The 18,848-nt window shown below is 38.2% G+C and overlaps 1 protein-coding gene across 1 annotated transcript; it reads right to left on the bottom strand.

Annotated features, from left to right (window-relative positions):
- Positions 1 to 641: 641 nt before the first annotated feature.
- LOC139687030 (UBA-like domain-containing protein 1) lies at positions 642 to 16,832 on the bottom strand. Its single transcript, XM_071584135.1, has 4 exons — positions 16,634 to 16,832; positions 8,380 to 8,457; positions 6,327 to 6,432; positions 642 to 2,258 (listed from the first exon to the last, which is right to left on the bottom strand). Exons 1-4 carry the CDS (start codon positions 16,739 to 16,741, stop codon positions 2,134 to 2,136), a joined length of 417 nt encoding a protein of 138 aa, XP_071440236.1. The 5' UTR covers positions 16,742 to 16,832; the 3' UTR covers positions 642 to 2,133.
- Between the last annotated feature and the right edge of the window lie 2,016 nt (positions 16,833 to 18,848).

Raw genomic sequence — 18,848 nt, 5'->3', positions numbered from 1 at the left:
ATTCCTTGAACAAACACATCAGGTTCCCCATGAAGAAAGAGCTTGAAGAGTAGCTAAACTTTTAGACATAACTATCACATAAAATAAATTGAGCTATACGGCCTCGTAAATAAGTAAAATAAAAACTATATAGCTGTAATATAATGTTGCTAACTTATTATGGCACTAGGAGATTTTGTCAGTGTCACAAGAATTATTAGCAGTCAGGCTTCTCCATTTTCAGAAAGATACCTGCACAGATCACATTGTTCACTTCAAGTCCAGACATTTTTTCCAAAAAATTAGTGGCATACAATGCAATGACCCACCATTTGTCCCCACGAAACACCCAAAAAGAATAAATAGATAAAGAACGTACTACGGCCGAGTGCATGGAGAGAAAGTAAAACCCAAAGCCGTACACTTAAGGGCACTTATAGGTGGAATATAGAAGGGGGTGGGAAAGTTATTGTTTGGCGGGAAGCCAGAGGCCAGTGACCCGTCACTCAAACAAATGAAAATTAAAATAAATAGTTCTACCAATTACTCCCTTGATCAGGTATTTGTATATACATATTGTATTTTGCATATACTCAAAGCTCATATATTTTTAGGCATATCAACATATTCATATAGAAAATAATAATTATTAGGACAATCAGTTAAACTAGTGCAAACAAATTTTATTCAAAATTAAAACAAATATTCCTTCATCGGCCAATGTCATAATGGATAAATTCCCCAAAGGCATGGGGCCGACCACTCTTCTATGAAATTATGGGCTATACCCACAGCTAATTAAGTGAAAACATGAGTAGAATTCTGACTTAGATTAAGCATTCAAAGAAAACAACAATATAACAGAAACTGCTTGTATTCTTTACATTCTTGCAGTTACTCTCAGGCAACAATTATAGTGCAATATATAGTGAATTCTTCTCACTCAAATTAAACACCCATAAATACCTTGGAACAAAAACTCCATTCCAGCCGATGGTTACCAAGTTAAAGAACATTCCATAGAGTTTCATACAATTAAGTCTTATGAGTTGAATGATAATCCAGCACTATCTCTCTTCTTACTAGGCCCAGAGCTATCCTTTTCAATCACTTTCAGTTTATCTTCTTCACTCCATTGGACTGCAACCATTTCTATCAATCTGCTACATCACTCATAATCACGAGCACCCCACCAGGACTACCTTCAATTGAGTCAATTAGCACAGCTATATGTTTATTTGGCGAAGGAAAAAGGGAAAAATTGAGACTAATGACACACCCCAGGGCAAGCACAGAGTATGGAGACGAGAGAAGAGAGCTCTCCCGTGACGAAGACCAATTGCTTAATTTCACTCTGAGATGACTTCCTACGAACAACCGCCACTTGCCTGGAACCCCACAATTTGTACACTAAGTTTAAAGCTCTAGAATATGAGCGTCTTCCGCACTACACTTATTCATAATAGGGTATCACTCTCCCCTGGTGCCGGGCATCAATACGCAAAGCAATTCAGGGGATCCAAAATTTGGATGACTAATTAACCTTTGTAAGGTCAAATAATAAAAACATGCAGATAGCACTAGCAGATCACTTCATCTGCCGATGACACCACTGAACATCAAAGTAGTTTGAATTCCGTAGCATTCCTCAACGACTACATCCTCCAGAGAGTTGCTTCAAAACTTCCAGTCTTCAATGCTTCCTCCGTCATTGGCACTGTCACCACGCTCCCACCCATTATAATAATAGTATCATCATCTTCATTATTATTATTATTACATCTATTATAGTACAGAATGCAGCATGTTAGGGAGTGAGGAAAGGCTACTCACTCAACCATTCTCTAGGGTACACATTATTACATCCACTGCCAAATCAAGATAGGCTTAGATTACAACTTGTGGCCCACATCCCCACCATACAGTGTGGGGGAGGAGGAAACCACCAGATATTTGAGAAATGCCTTCTTTGGCTTCAGATGCTGTGCTCTGCAGTGATGCCATACACTTCATTCATCCACCCCAGTGCGCCATCCCAGCCTTTGCTCACTCACAGCAGGACACCCCCCACAGCCGCCAACCACCCACCAGGAGTAGGCCGTCCAGTTCACCCATACATTGTCAACACCTTCTCCTCTGGGAAATTGGGAAGAGTTATCTTTGAGGCTCTGTGCCATGCCCTCCAGTTGCTGCTTGTACATGATGTACTGGATGGGTCTGCTGGGCATGTCGTCCCATGGGCAGACCCTGTTGCTGAGCAGGAGATGTAGAATAGGGACCTGCGTCAAAAACGCAGAAGAACAAAATCCAAATCAAATTAGCAGGATTTTAGTGGACACACAAGTGGAAACAGGGCTATCTCCTAACTATGCATTAATACTGAATGATGAAGACAAAATGCCAGCACTTCCTTCAAAATTCTAAAACATCACAAACTATTGTTATGCCAGTACCTGTACTAACAGATGTAATTTAACTCAAGATGGTTTTTCCTAATTCTGTAATTATGTCACCCTTGACCTGTAATGTCCGGCATTTAACCTGCCGAAACTCATCTGGATGCTGATACAACTATCAACGATATCTCTAGACTTCCAAACAAACAAAATATTAGTCACGCGGATTCTCATAGTGGTTCAGTTCCTTAACAGCTCCAAATGAATGAAAGTGCATCCAGCATCCACTCTCATGAATATTTTAAATCTTTCACTGGGCGCTTATAGTATGTCTCATGTGCCTACGTCTCTAAATAGTGGACAAGAGAGTATAATTAGTCCGAGAGAAGTAATTGTCCACTATTCATTGCACTGCATGATTTTCCAATGAGAGAGTGTTTGAGAGTCATGGATGCAACACAAAGAGAGTCAGAATTGAGGGGCTGTATCTGGCCAAAAGTGCAAATCAAGATTTCATCCAGTTATTGGAAAGACCTTTGTTGATGGAACATCCCAAAAAAATTCCATACTACCTTGATCAAAAAGTTCGCGGAATAACCACCGTGTGGCGCTCCCATCGTTCCGATTTGAGTTCTGTTTTTTTTTGTTAAATTGGTACATCTGTTGTTCATATTCCCTTTAAATCTTAGTGTCATAACTTGACATTTGCAAAAGTTACGTAGCCAAGAGTACATCTATCTCTGTGTGTGTTGGCGATTTTTTACAATTTCAGAAATGGATTTAAATTTGCAACAACGAACTTGTATTAAATTTTGCGTAAAAAACGGATTTAGTGGCGCACGGACGTTGGAAATGTTGGAAAAGTGTTTCGGCAACGATTCTCTAAAAAAAACGGTCGTTTACCAGTGGCACGAGCGGTTCAGAAGTGGTCGTGAGTCAATCGAAGATGATGAACGCAGTGGCAGACCATCGACATCGAAAGTCGGTGAAAAAATTGATAAAGTAAAAGAAATGTTGGTCAATAACCGCAAATTAACCATCAGAGAAATAGCGGAGGACTTGAACATTGCCTATGGATCCGCCCAAGACATTGTGGTTAATGACTTGGGTTTCCGTCGTGTAGCAGCAAAGTTGGTGCCAAAAGACCTGTATTTCATGCAAAAAAGAGACCGTGTTGACGTCGCAAAAGACATGATTTGCGAGGCTGAATCCGATCCCACATTCATCAAAAGGATCATTACTGGAGACGAGACGTGGGTTTATGAGTACGACACGCAATCCAGACATCAGGCAAGTGAATGGCGTTCACCAAATGAGCCGAGACCAAAAAAACCACGTCGTTTTCAGTCAAAAAAGAAGGCAATGCTGACGGTTTTCATGGATTACAACGGTGTAGTGCATCATGAATTTTTGCCAGAAGGCCAGACAGTAAACAAAGAGTATTATTTGGGCGTTATGAGACGTTTGCGTGAAGCAATTCGCCGAAAGAGACCAGAAATGTGGGCAGAAAACTCGTGGATTTTGCACCATGATAACGCACCGTCGCACAGTGCTATCATTATTCGTAATTTTTTGACGAAAAATGCAACAAATACCATCCAACAGCCACCGAATTCACCTGATTTGGCTCCCTGTGACTTCTTTCTGTTCAATCGAGTTAAAAAACCATTACGGGGAACGCGTTTTAGCAGCCGAGAGGAAGTAATGGAAAAATCGCAGGAAGCACTGATGGACATACCGAAAACCGAATATAAAAAATGTTTCGAGGATTGGATCAAGCGCTGGCATAAGTGTGTTGCAGTCGATGGGGATTACTTTGAAGGGGACAATATAGATTTAGATGAATAAACTTGTATTTTTAATTTTCTGAATAAATTCCGGGAAATTTTTGATCAAGGTAGTATTCATTCACAGGGAAAATAGGAGAGAATATTTAAATTATAGTTGAAGACTTGGTACTAGGTAATATTTAACGAGGTTGATATAGAACAATTGAAGGTGACTAAAGGGTCATACATATCTTTTATAAAGTCTGTTGATATAAATTTTAAAGGTATGGTTTCCAACCCATTCTTTAGGCCCAATCATGTCTTTGTTACGCCATATTTTTTCCCAAAAGTTTGCCGGAATGCTTCCTCAAGCCAACTGTTCCTCACATGCTATCAGGTAACTCCAAAAGCGACGTGTCTTTTCTGTTTTCAATGCCAATGAGTTCACTACAACTTATTAGGACTTGAAATTGTTCTCGACATGGTGGACCCTAATATTGTACGTTCATGTGAACACTGTATAAATGATGATGAGCTGACCTTTCCAAAAGCTGTAGAATTCAAAATAGTTGATGCTTTTTGCATATCCAGCATCAAGAATGGCAATGCAATGATTTTGGTTAAAGAAGGCCATCAAACTACTTCTCATAAAATGCCGTCCAACATTTGCTCATTGGACCAGTTTTACAATGTTCTCCATATAGTTTTACTATAGGCAATTCCTCCTTTGTTTACTATTTATATATAGAGTACAAGGTCTGTCCCAAAAGTAGCTGGACTTATTTTTTCACAGAGAGATGGATGGATTGGCGGTAGTTTCTCCGGCTGGGTTCCAGGGACAAGAGTCTCACAAAAGGCTGGAGGCATTTGGCTCTCAGCATTTTTGGAGTGTAGATCATTTGTTTGCGAAACCTCTATAACGTGACCTCATTTCATTCTGTCATGAACTGGTTATTGGAACAGCCATCAAATTTTGCGTGAAACTGGGAGAAACATGACATGCTCAAAGCAGCTGATGGTAGGGATAACCCCAATTGGTTGATCTGGTAGTTTTGAGCGGCACAAGTTGTTTCGGGAGGAATGGAGAGAAGATGCTGAAGACGCCAAACGTTCATCGGGACGCCCTTTGACCTCAAAAGGGATTTGTTGGTCAGGGATCACAGATTAAGTGTTCGCATGGTGTCTGGTGAACTTGGCATCCCTAAGAGCGATGTGTGTTGACTTGTGACCAAACACATGGGCATGAGGAAGGTGTGTGCAAAGTCAGTGCCGCGAGTGCCCTCGGATGAACAAAAGGAAACTCGCACGCAAAACTGCCAAGAATTTCTTAACCATGAGAGGGAGGTTCCAAATTTTTTAGATAATCCACCATCAGATTTCTTCTCTTTCCCCCGCCTCGAATCCATTCCGAAAGGATGTCCCCACGGCTCGATAGGGAGCGCCACAACAGGCCGTGACGACATACCTGAGCAGCATTCTGGGCGTCACCTTCCAGAAGCCATAGGACAAGGCGTGGCTAGACCCGCTGGCAGCGGTGTGTGGGTGCGGAGGCACAAGGGGGCTACTTCAAAGACTTTTGAGTGAATTTATCGATTCTAGCCATAAATGTTTTTTTCGACTCAGTCCTATTACTTTTGGGACCATAGTCGTTTTCCACTTTTTCTGGAATCCTTTTGACTCCTTTTGGGTCATATATATGTTTCAAAGTCGGATCAGCTGTTCATCATTACTGTTATTATTAGAGTGACCCTTATTTTGAGGGGAAGATCCAGTAAGCAGTCCATAGCATGGAAAGACTTTACTCCTCTATCATGGAAATTTACCATTAATAGGTTATCATTTGAAGTGGTGCTAATTGCCACATTTCCACCATTAATACTACTATACTCCTCTAGGCAAAAGACCAAAAAGAGATGTGAATTTTGGCAACAACCATTTCTGCCCGAGGCAATTAAATGCAAAAGTTCCACAATATACATCCTGATCTGACATTAGAGGTCTCATTTTTATCTAGAGAGAGCCTAAATCAGTACCTCCAATTTTTATTTGAATCATGTACTTTTCAGTGATGCAGTTAACTTAACATTACCCTGATCAATTAGATTATTTTTCTATTTGAGTTAGCAAAAATATGCCAATGGCTTCTAAAACATAGCACGCATGCAGTGGCATGGCAACTCACCTGAAGGTGACGGCACACTCCTATCTGCTGTCGACATCTTGGAGAACGCAAGCAGGGCGTCAGGGAAATTAGGAGGAGTGGCAGGGGTGTTGCATGGAGTGCACACCTGATTATTTTTTAAAAACAACAACAATTAACATCACAGAGTTACCTGAATGGAACTTTTTTCAAAGATTCTCAACAAATTATGAAAATGAATTTATTTTGATAGATATATTTAACCATATTGAAATATCAGAAAGAAAGATGTTTTCACCACTTGACTTTAAATTAGTACACACTTTTAACTTCATATATTAAATGATGATAGCATATGCAAAGTTTTTCCATGCCTATTCAAATGCTACACCATGATATAGATTTGCATTTCTGAGTAATTGAGATAAACAATTGAATCTATATTTCTTAATATGTACTCATGCAATCTCCTAATTCAGCTTCTGGTCTGAGAACTTAACCATACATTTTAAAAAAAGCAAGGTAGTCACTAGGGCATCATTATCTTATATACCATATGTAACACGCTGAATAATACTTGGGTATTCTTACCTACTACATACATTTCAAAGACATGTTATAAAATACATAACAACAACTTAGGATTCAAGCATTTGTCAGCAAGGTCACTTTGTTGATGTGTGACACTTTGTGTAAATTAATCATACGGTAATATATTTTATTTATTATTCCTAAACGTCAAATTGTTTTTAGAGCAAAGGCCATTTTTAAGAGGGTTTTGAAATGTTCTCCCTGCCAAATGCGTTGCGCCCACTGAATACGCAACGGGAAGTGGGGGAGGTGCTGGGGAAGGAGGAAAGTTAATAGGTGAAAAAACAATGGAGGAAACAAGCAAGGTCAACTCAAAACCATGAATGGTGTGCAAAAGTTTAGTTTAGCTCCTTTGTCACACACATGTAAAACCTTGGCATTAAAATTGGATGAATGGGTCATATCAATTAAATAATTATCAAAAAATTACAAGTCACAATTGTAGAAGGATTTATAATGTTCCTCATCCTGTCACTTTCCTTCCAGGTTGACCAAAATATATACATTGCCAGTCCAGTGATCCACAGTGTAATAATTAAGCACCACTTTTATCGTCATATTGAAATCTTTAGAATGAAATATGCATTTACCAACTGCTAAAAAGACTACAAAAACAAACTTTAACATTGACTTTGGAAATCATTACTTATAATTTGTAAGTCAATTTCTTTACAAAGGATAACTTAGTCGAATTTATACTGGAAAAGGTATTAGCTAAAAGGCTGGTGGACAATGGAGATACTTTGGAATAATCATTCCAGCAGCTTTACAATAAGTTATTCATTAATTTCGTTTGGAGAGCCTATGAGTTAAATGGTGTTTAGTCCTTTGAGAATCTTCGATTCTGCTAAAGGGATGGAAGTTATATACGGTGTATCATAGCATGAAAGGCAGCATGTGAATGGAGATGAATACTGAAGACATCCAACGATGAGAAAAGAGTAGAAACCTCTTGAAAATGCCATTTGTACATTAAAACCTGTGGAAGTGGATGCGATGAAAAATGTGGAATACTAAAAAGCGATTAATTTTCATAAGTTGCAAAGAGAGATGCAGACCAGGATGCAAGCAGCAGGAACAGTGGATCATGCCATGAATATCTAAGCATGCAAATGATTCGTTTAATTAAAATGTGAACTGGTCATTTGAAGAGGCTGAATTCGTTCAATTTGAAAGCTGAAAATTCGTACTTATCCAAGTATATTACTGGAGAGGAAATGAGGGATCGGGATGGTGCAGTGGCTAACTTGCTGAATTCCAACCCAGAGGACCTGGGTTCGAATCCTGGAGGTGGCAGATATTTTTCAGTGGTATCCCGATCCCTACTTGAGGTGCTTTGAGGAGAGCACTGCCGTCCGTCAGAGGGGACGTTAAGGCTAATGGCGACGGAAGGTTTCCCTCCACCTTTAATCCTTCCCCATCCATCCCCAGTGGTGCAAATGACCTCACTTGTCAGTCGCCTCACTTAAAATCTAATACTATAACCGGAGAGGAAATATTTCACCTGGCCAAAGTGTGTTCCTGGTGCTTGATGGTGACAGCTAGGTATGGCTGCCTCTTGGAAGAAGATGCTAAGTGCTGTCTGTAAAGAATAAAATTTATGAACTATATTAGCAATGAATTTCAGAGCCAAAACTCTTGCATTGAATGAAAAATGCCCCATCGTGAAGAGATTAGCAATCTCTAATCAATTATACAGACAAAGATGGGTTCAATGGATTCACAAACGGGATCACTAGATGACTATTCAAAATATTTTCGAGCAAAGTGAATATATTTCTTGGGCCAGAAAGAAAAGTGCAAATAAATGCACTGCTTACTGGAGAACTGCCCAGTGAATGATAGGCTCCCCTTTCATTATTTATCATTTTTCATTATTCTATCATAATTTAGAAATATGTTCTAAAAATGTGAATTCTCCCGCTAAAATTTATATCAGGTGCTTCTGAAATAAATGAAATTGACTCATCAGAACAATTTGACATAACTCAGGGTCGCTCATATTACTCACTTTATGGTAATTATATGCCTGAATATAATATGGATTATAATTCTCTCTACGAGACAAAATTTCTCTGGTGCTGCCCGAAATCAACTAATGGCAAACAATATTATCTGCTAGTCAATGCAATATAAAACATTCATACATAAATTTAGTGGAATCTCAATTCCAGTGTATTCCAGGAGATAAGGGGCTGTAATTACAAAAAGAGTATAAAATAAAAATATTACCAATTATTCAACCATTATGTAAATATAATATACCATGTGGAGACATACCAATCATGAACAGTGTGAAACATTTTCAATGTGACATGAATAGATCGACACTTTCATGATAGTAATCAACTTACATCTCCTACCAGCACTCAAAGGGAAAGAAAGAAAAGGCCCAATCACTCAAATCCTAAGTGGGATAGGAATCCAAGAATTGCCTTGCCTTAAAAGTCTATGGCATTGGTGCCCTGTCCATTGCCAACAGGCCAGCCAAACACTTTTATGTGACAAAAGAAGGTATTTGTGACATACATTGCAAGTGATTAATAGAAAATATTTTTATGCACGAATATGTAAAAGAATGTGTCCTGCCTGCCCTCCTGTGCTATCAGCGATCTGGCCCGTTGAGACAAACCCTTGGCTTGAAATAGGCGAAATCATCTTGTGACTTTGTTTTCCGTAAGGCATAAACTTAATAAATATTGCAGAAAATAATTTTAAACTGCAAGTGTACACAACCATGAGTATGACACCAATCATTACATTTCATAACTACATATTTAAATTCAGGGGCTCTACAACAATCATCACTAATCCATACCATAAAAAACCATAACAACAGTAATCAACCCGAAGGTCGGTTTGGTAGGTGATGGTAGAGTTCACCCAGTACTAAGGCATGTGAAATTCACGCAGTAGCAGGGTATTGGGGGCCAGTTCCTTTCCCTGTAAGAACTATGGTTTCCCAGGAAGATCTGGTACCCGAAAAATCACTTTAGCTTGGGTGGAGCTGCAGGTGCCCAGAGAGGCTTGCCCAGGAATCGAACCCGGGACCCTCCGGTCAGCAGTCCAATGCTCTACCCACAGGACTACCGCGACCCACTAACCAATGCATAACCTTAAATTTCATTTAATTCTCAGTCATGTAAGTATAAACTACAAACTATTTTCAAAATGTAATTATAATGTACACCATTTTTAAAAGATTTATAGGAGTTAAAAATGCAACATTGCTTTAATTGTTCTTTGCAGGTAGGAATATTTGAAAGAGTGATAAAAAATTTTGATTTTTAAACATAAGCTCAGGCTCAGTTCCCAAGACTAAACATCTGCGCGCATCCCACTGCCCCTCAGTATTTCCAGCATCCATTTGCCCTGCCTTCTACCCCCTACTGCCTTCCCCTATCACGCCTAGGACTAGGACGCACTAGGACTGTCCTCATTTCAGTCCATTTTATTTTCTCCTTTCTTCTACATGCTCACTCATCTAAAGCCTTTAATCTATATTTATCCTCTTGCCTCAATGGTCAAGTTTCAAAGCCATACAAAAGCCATCAATCCATAATATGGGAGTTTGTACCATTTGTAACCTATTTCCTCCACATTCATTGGTTTGAACAAACAATTGTATGCTTTAAAGGAACATCTTCTTTGCAGTTTTTTATCAATTAAATTTTCTTTGTAGCCATTTTTCATTGCTAAACCTTTCATCGTTTTGAGTTCTTTAACAAAATTACTTTTGGAAAGAGGAATGGCCAGCAGTCTGTTTAGTAGGAAATGAAAAGTGGAAAGTTTATGCGATATGTGATGGCACCACTACCAATGCTTCCAAAACCAGGATGTTTGTGAGAAGGTTTTTGACATCAAATGACACTAGTATATGTTTGGAGGACCTTTCTTAGAGAGCTGTGCACAGAAATCACTGGAATTTTTCACTCCTAACATAGATTGGAAATACGTCAGCTCTCTGAAGAGGGAGTTCAAAAGGGAGGCTAGTTATCTTTTGTTCAAACCAATTAATGTGGAGGAAATAGGTTACAAATGGTGCAAACTCCCATATTATGGATTGATTTCACAAAAGTTAGTCAACCTTTTTCCTAGGGAGAAATTTCGAGTAGCTTTTTACAATACGAATAACTTAAAATCATTCTTGGATACTACAAAAGACAAAATATGTACACAAAATAAAAGTGGCATTTGTAAGTTAACTTGTGGGGACTGTAGTGCTATATATATAGGTCAAACGGGGAGATCATTAAAAACACGGGCGGAGGAACATAAACGCTGTTTCAGGAACTGTGACCTTAAGCCATCACACTTCGCCAAGCATCTATGGGAAGAAAACCATGGGAGTGATTTCAACCCAGAACTCTTACACCAGAGTGAAAAAGGAATGAGGATGGACAAGTGGGAAGAGCTGGAAATCAGGAAGAACTTAAAAACGTGTCATTTGGTTAACGATTTATTGTTTGAATACCTCTCCCCAATCCTGGAAGAACACCTTTCCCTCACAGATAGACCCAACAAACCCCCCCACCCCAATGTAAACCAACCAATCACCTTTCCTGATGCTTAACACCCCTCCCCATCAACGCCGATACCAACCCCACTTTCTTTCCCCTCCTTCTCCCCCCTCTCTCTCACCCACTCCTCCTCTCCCTCACGAATGGCATATAAACGGACTGCGGCTTGATTCATTTGTACCTGATGATGATGCTTGAGCGTTGAAACTAGTTGTACCTGAATTAAAGGACAGTGGAAAGATACATTGTATTCTTCATTTAATAAACATGAATTTCCACAAAGTTGAGCCGGGAACAATTGATTGTTGATTTTGTTCTTCAGAAAGTTTTAATCCTCTTTACCTTATAAATGTATCAAATGTTGGTGTCTTAATGCTGCTTGCAGTGTTTGATATTTTGCTCGGATTCTAACAGACTGTTGCAGTGAATTCATAATTGGGGTATATACATCTTTATTGTTTCCTAATTCTTGATCACAAAGTTCTGCATTTATTACTGGATGTCCACCCTTGAGTTCATTTTGATTTATTTCTTCCTTGAGCTAATCCAGTGATCACTCTAATTTCTTTGTTGAAAGTCAAACTAGTGTTTGGGTGTGCCATGCTTCATCAAAATATATTTTGACATAGATTGACATTGATAGATTTTACATATATGTTAATTTGCCTTTAACAGATCTCGCGGGATGATTCCTTAATTCTCTGACCTCAGCTTTAGCAAGCAATCTTCACCCACTAGATTCCACCCTTTCCACACAGTCCCTCAGCTTCCCATCTTTAATCAATGAAGACAATAATCACCAACAATTATGCATTTTTTTGCAATTACAAATGTGCATATCAGAAATCCTAATATTTCCTTTGCAATTTGAAAAATAAGCGTTCAACATAATTATATGTCAAATCATTCATGCCATTTTTGCATATGTTAATGCCAAACTCCATTAGATTTTTTGCATATACTTCCAGTAGATTAACTGTTCACAGTTAATCTACTGGAATCTACTGTGAACAGTTAATCTACTGGAATCTCCCGAATAGATATAGTAATTGAAAATATAAAGGCATACTATTATTAAGCCACTGACACAGCACATAGTTGCTATACAAACTTATCAGTTTAGCTTATTAAAATGCCCTGAAAACTACTCATGTACCTAATTAGTCACCAACGATAGAACTGGATAGAACTTTCCAGAACAGAGTTTATCATACATGTCACTAACCATATGAGTCCTGAAAAATATCCGCATCTATAGCTCTTTACAGCAATAATTCAAAGGCCACTTTTCATAGCTAACTCCTCTAATGCATAGCAGAATCAAATCATTAGAATTTACAATGCTCCATATACATTGCAACTTTCTTGAAAAAAGAGAACGGAGGATTGAGAATTTTAAAATTATTGAATAAGCATTTCCTGTGCATAGCATTATGTTTCCTCTGTTTTCAATGCCATAGTCAATGTCTTACAGGCTTATAATTTTTATCCAGTCCGTTTTAGCTTTAAAGTTAACTTTGAATTCGTTAGATGATAAGGCCTGTCATCATTTAATCACAACCTGGTAAAACCAATTGCATAGGGCAAAAGTCTCAACTACTTTACTTTGCAAATAAAAACAAAAACATGGCCACTTTTGCAATTGAATCAAGTGGAAAACTAATTCCCCAAGCGCCCCATGCAAAATTCCTAGGAATAGTTCTAGACGAGTGGTTGTCTTGGTGGGAGCATATATGTCACCTGGGAAAAAAACTGAATACCATTTGCTTCCCTATCAGAAGCATCAGGTTTACTGTAACAATGGATGTCCTTATGTCAATATATTATGCAAATATCTACTCCTGTATAGGATATAGTATCCTTTTCTGGGGTTCTTCTCCGCTTGCAGACACAATATTTAAAATTCAAAAGCGAGCCGTACGCCTAATTGCCAAAGCAGAGCATAATGCTCCTTGTCGTCCATTATTCCATAAATTGAACATTTTACCTTTGCCATGTATTTATATCTATGTATTACTAGTGTACACTTTTGTAAAACTTTCAATGTATGACACAAATTGTGGTATTCACCACTATGGGACCAGGTCTAAAAATGATCTGCACTGAACTTACGTAAGAACTAGAACCACCGCACTAGGCCCTAAATCTATGGGTCTCCTTATGTTTAATAAGCTAAATGAGGACCTGAAATCCAGCACAAACATTTGTCTATTTAAAAGGAAATTGAGAGCTTTTCTTCAAAGGAATTTGTTCTATTCTATTAGGAATTTCATGGAACATGAAACTTAGAATAGGTATATGTATTACATTGTGTATCATTGTATATATTATTGTATTAATACAATATGTATCACAATGTAAGAATAAATTGTACGTCAAATAAAGTACGTGAATTACCTATAATTACATTTAACTATCATATGTGATATCTAAAGGCTTGATGTGTCTTGACGTGCCTTGTTATATTTAATATAATATGTCATTTTAATGCCTTAACGTGTCTTGACTTGCCTAGTCATATTTAAAGCCTTGACGTGTCCTATACTATGTGTACAATTTTTTGTGTGATGCAGTCTCTGGACAAATAAACTTATTATTATTAATAGAAGAAGGATGCTGCCCCAGAAACACTTTTGATGCTCTCGTACTGAACATAAAATTCCAGTCAATTATTTTAGTTGCACGACCCATTTCCCTTGAATCTGGCTTAGTTTAATATTTAGAAATAGAATGTTAAAATTTAATGCCTCGTTTATTTCCGATGAACCCACTCTCGATATTACACAGTAAGATAATCAATTTAAAGCATAACACCGACCCCGATGATTGGTTTCAAAAGGTTTTTGCTTCTCAAATTGACTAAAAATTATTTTTTAAATTTCTTTTTACGCAACGTAAAGTTTTTTCATTCATATTTTACGATAATCCTTCACTAAGCACTTTCTATGAGTTAATAATACAAAGGCGCGGGTTGTTTCATCAAAAATTAAAGGGTAGTAAAAAAAGCTTGTGACAATTATATCCTCAAGAAACATGGAATTAATTGTCCTTTAAGATTGCTTCAGTACATGTTAGCACTTTCGCAATATACATTTAACCAGTGCTTGTAAATCTCCAAGTGATAGCAAAGATTTCGCAAAGACGCGGAAACAAAGCGTGTCTTTGCGAAAAATTAAAGTTTTTTATGAATTCAAAATATTCCTTTTAAAAAATACAAATACTATTCGATTAACCACACACAACTTTTATAATGACGTCGCCTTTGCCAAATATGTGAGCAAGTCACATTCTTCAATTCGATCAATAACAAAACAGTGAATGAAAAATACTAGCACGCCCATGACAATTTCGGAAGCGCACGTTTATTCAGATATAAACACTTCTACACTTCCCTGAAGCCAACTAGAATAATATGATGTACGGTGAACTACGTCGATTTAATGAACATTATCCGTCGTGTACCTGGTAATCATTTTTCGATACCGGTCTCAGGTTTATTTCTTTACGGGGCTGTATATTGAACAAAATTGATAAAAGCATGGTTTTCTGTCGCGTTTCTTAAAATAAATCGGTAAAAGAACGCCATTTGTATGCACCCTAACCAACTCCTCTATTCTGAAACTACTTATCATAGTGCATCATAAAAAACCGCAAACAGATAAGATTTATTAATCCAAACGAATTTAAAGCGATTTAAATTGTTTCGTAATGTTTAATGGTATGAAAATCGGGCACAACACCTTCCCCGGGCGAAAAATATAATTATAACGCCCTCGGTATTTACGACTATTGGCAACGTCTTTCCAACATTATTTCATTCTACACAAGAAAAAATATAAACGGTGATAATTACATTGCCCAGCACGTACATCATTATACAAGGACACCAAAAGAGGGTGATAATAATACCGTTATATTGTTTATTAAAAGGCGCCCCTATCCGTTTCTATAATTAAAAATGCTGAAGGCCGCCACCAGCGAAATTTTATTCCTCGGTGCAACCACAATTATTTCTGAAGCGATCCCGACAACTCACAAATTCTATTTCCTGGCAAGTCAATACGGGAGACGTCCGAGAACGCTCGAACAAATAAAATCATACGGTTTCACCCGCTTCACCGACAGAGTCACGTGACTCTTCGACTTCACATGAGCTATCTCATAAGCTAGCTTACGCATACAGGGACCAAAGACACACCCCTTTCCATAAAATCAACAAGGAACAGGTAGAGATTTTTTCATTCAATAGAGGTAACAATAAAAAACATCGCGAATATAAAATTAATATCCACATAAGCCCAATTGCATTAAAACTTAGAGCTAAAGAAACAATGGAACAAATGTCGCTCATCCACATTCGAATAAGAACTCTTTTAGCCTTGGCACATTGCCGACATCTCATATATTGCCACGAATAGTGGCAGAGCTGAATGTTTCCTCCTATGTAGCACGCAACCCAATGTTAATTATCCACGCGGAGATTGACCGATAAACTTTCCCCTCCCCACCAGTTCAGGGGAAAATCGCACTCTTATTCATTACGAGGGGGTATAAATTTGCAAAATTTCTTCAGACATTATCAGGAGTAGACTACGACCACGTTCAGAAAATGGCCAAACTAAAGCCATAGGAAGATCGTACTTCAATAGGTACTCTTTGAGCATGGTTTCAAGGTACGTTGCTACTACGTAAACATTTACTTGTTACGACGCGACTCCTAACCTTGAACGAGGAAACCAATGACTGTTATGATAAACCGGTTGAAAATTTCACTTATCTTAGAGAAACCGGATGCAGTGCCCCAGTGTAATGAAATAGTCTATATCAAATGTATACGTAACTCTAAGCAAATATTGCAATGAATTTAGATAATTAGAGAGAAATGGTTGTTTAATTCGCAAAAAAAGTGATTATAACAATAAAATCTTCACCGTTAAAAATACATCCAACCAAGTTCATTCTGCTAAAGCACGATCAGTCTCGGCCAAGACGATTGTCTACAAACGGCAACAATGGGCACTCACTAAACGCAAATTTATTAGACACGTTTTAAATAGAAATAATAGCCAGTATATCAAATCTCAGTTCAGATCGTGACTCAGTTCACTGGTGTCAACGTTGTTTACGGAGGCTCAACCTTGAAACCCTTGACCACCAAAAGCCATTAACCCTCACAAACTCAATACACACCCGCAGCCATTTTCATGTAAGATCCACATTTGTTTACAAAAACATTACCTCGAATTGCCAATGTGCCGCTTGTAGCAGTTGCTTCGCCTGTTCCCTGGCGCAGCCAGCTGCTAACACAAACTGATTTATCATCACTTGCTCTTTCAAAGAGTCCATCTTACACAAATACGAACTCAAAGATCACACCGTAACACAACACCACACCGACTTGTTTTCAAACCTACTCATCCCCTCTACCCTTCAACCCTCTCCGCCCCCCGGACGACAATGAATGACGTCAGCATTTTAGTGCGATTGGTCCGTCCAAAGAAGGCTCTTGCGTTTTCCGGTCGCTCCCCCACTACACCTTGTTATTCTTCTTCCATTACTGTGTAAAACTACCCCGTTATGCTGGTAATGCGGAAATCGGGTCATGCATGGCAATGTAAATAAACGGTGTTGCCATATATATATCTAAAGGAAAAAATTAACTAGTATCTACTTTTATATTTGCTATGATCATTTTCATTGATGGAATTTTCGACCCCGCTACATATTTACTCCAATCGAAATTGTGAGAGACAGCGACTGAAACGTGCTGAACCGCAAATGGCTTTGGAAATAGAGATTATGCTCCTTGATTTAAGTTATAAATTAAGTGACATGCCAGCAAAGCATAGCTTCAATAAATTATTGCTCTCAAGTCCTAGCCTGAAGGAAGCCAAATGCATAGATCTACTTGCGCACCTTCTCAACTCGGATCAACTAGCTCATTCATGCCGTGTTTTACTCGTTAAATGTAAGCATTCAACTTAATCACGCATAGAGTAGCTTAATATTCCATTATTCAAGACATTCGACATATGGGTGTCATTTAAAATTGAAAGGTATTCTTTTTCAATTTTTATAGACCTTGTAATTTTAATAAGCGATGAATACACCAGGGAAACCTTCTTTTATCGGTATTAAATTATCCACAGCCTTCTACTCTTTGAAATGTTACGTATCGTGAATTATATTGTATGTTCCACATTTGAGGCCTGGTATTCGTGTCCTTTATTATTTTCAAAGGAAATGTCAAAAATCCTGTATTCACAGCTTTTGGATCTAACACGCCAAATTATGGTAATCAACATTATTTTATCACAAAAATAATCGGCTGAACTGCCAATGCTTGGTCTGTGTAAGAGGTGGCAACGTAGCAACTTTTCGCTTGTCAATTGACACTAAGGCGAAAGGTGGTTGTGTTGTCATTGCGAAAATATACCCCTAAAATCTTTTGGCGTTCAATTCCTAAGAGCTCGAATGAGTGATTCTCACGCTGTGAAAATGATACATTCGTTAGTCATGGCTATTATTTTCGGAAGGCTTCATTCTTCAGCCAAAATCTTGCATGACAAATAAACAAGTTTTTTACCCACATTTTCCGGGAAAGAGATTAATAGCACAAGATTTCTTTTTGAAGACTGTGTGGTAGTGTTGCCGGAACAACTTATTAGTATAAAAACGCATGCATATGTCAAATTGACCTTGCACTCGGTAAGTTTTCCACCATTCCCTATCAGTCTCTAAGATTTTCTGCAGAATAGTGGATACGTCGGTGACCCAACATTTTGGGGCTTTTAATTGGGTATTTGTGTTGTACCCGCAGAAATGCAGGCCATCAGCTTGCAGAAGAAGTTCACGATTTCACAAAAATTCTTTGCTGCCATTACATGGGTGATATCCGAGATAGCCGTAGCTACTCCACATGTCGGTGTTTACGTCCCGTTCTTGACGTCACGAGCACATATGGCCGTGTGTAAGGAACAAGAGAAGTGAGAAATCCGTAAACTTAAAAACCCCGTAATGCGAATGTAGTATAATCGAAATTATATTCTTGATATTCGTTTATTATTGAAAGATCGCATATTCTTGTTGCCCCATATCACTGAATCGGGAAGAATTCTGAGAAGTAATGAGTATTGATGTCAGCATTCAGCTTCTCCTAATTGGTTTTATTTTTTTGTGGCCAGTAAAAATTGCGATAAACGATAGAGAACCTTCAGTGATTGGCAAAGAACTCCCCCGATCCACCAACTCATCTGCGCTTCGGCAATTAGTCTAAGGATATATCTATGGATTGGGATTCGGACATTCTTGGATAATATAATTTATGTTATTGCATTAGGGTGAACCTGCGTAACCAGAAATTGTTTTCGAGTACATGGCGCTGCCTAATTATGCTCTCAGGTTACATCTAAGTAACCATCATCTTAAATAAAATCATATTAACTAGCTTAGA

This window comes from Hetaerina americana, unplaced genomic scaffold, assembly GCF_022747635.1.
Source record: "Hetaerina americana unplaced genomic scaffold, ioHetAmer1.1.p SCAF_1, whole genome shotgun sequence".
NCBI lineage: Eukaryota > Metazoa > Arthropoda > Insecta > Odonata > Calopterygidae > Hetaerina > Hetaerina americana.
Note: the sequence above shows the minus strand (reverse complement) of the source record. Positions and strands in the feature narration are given on the sequence as shown.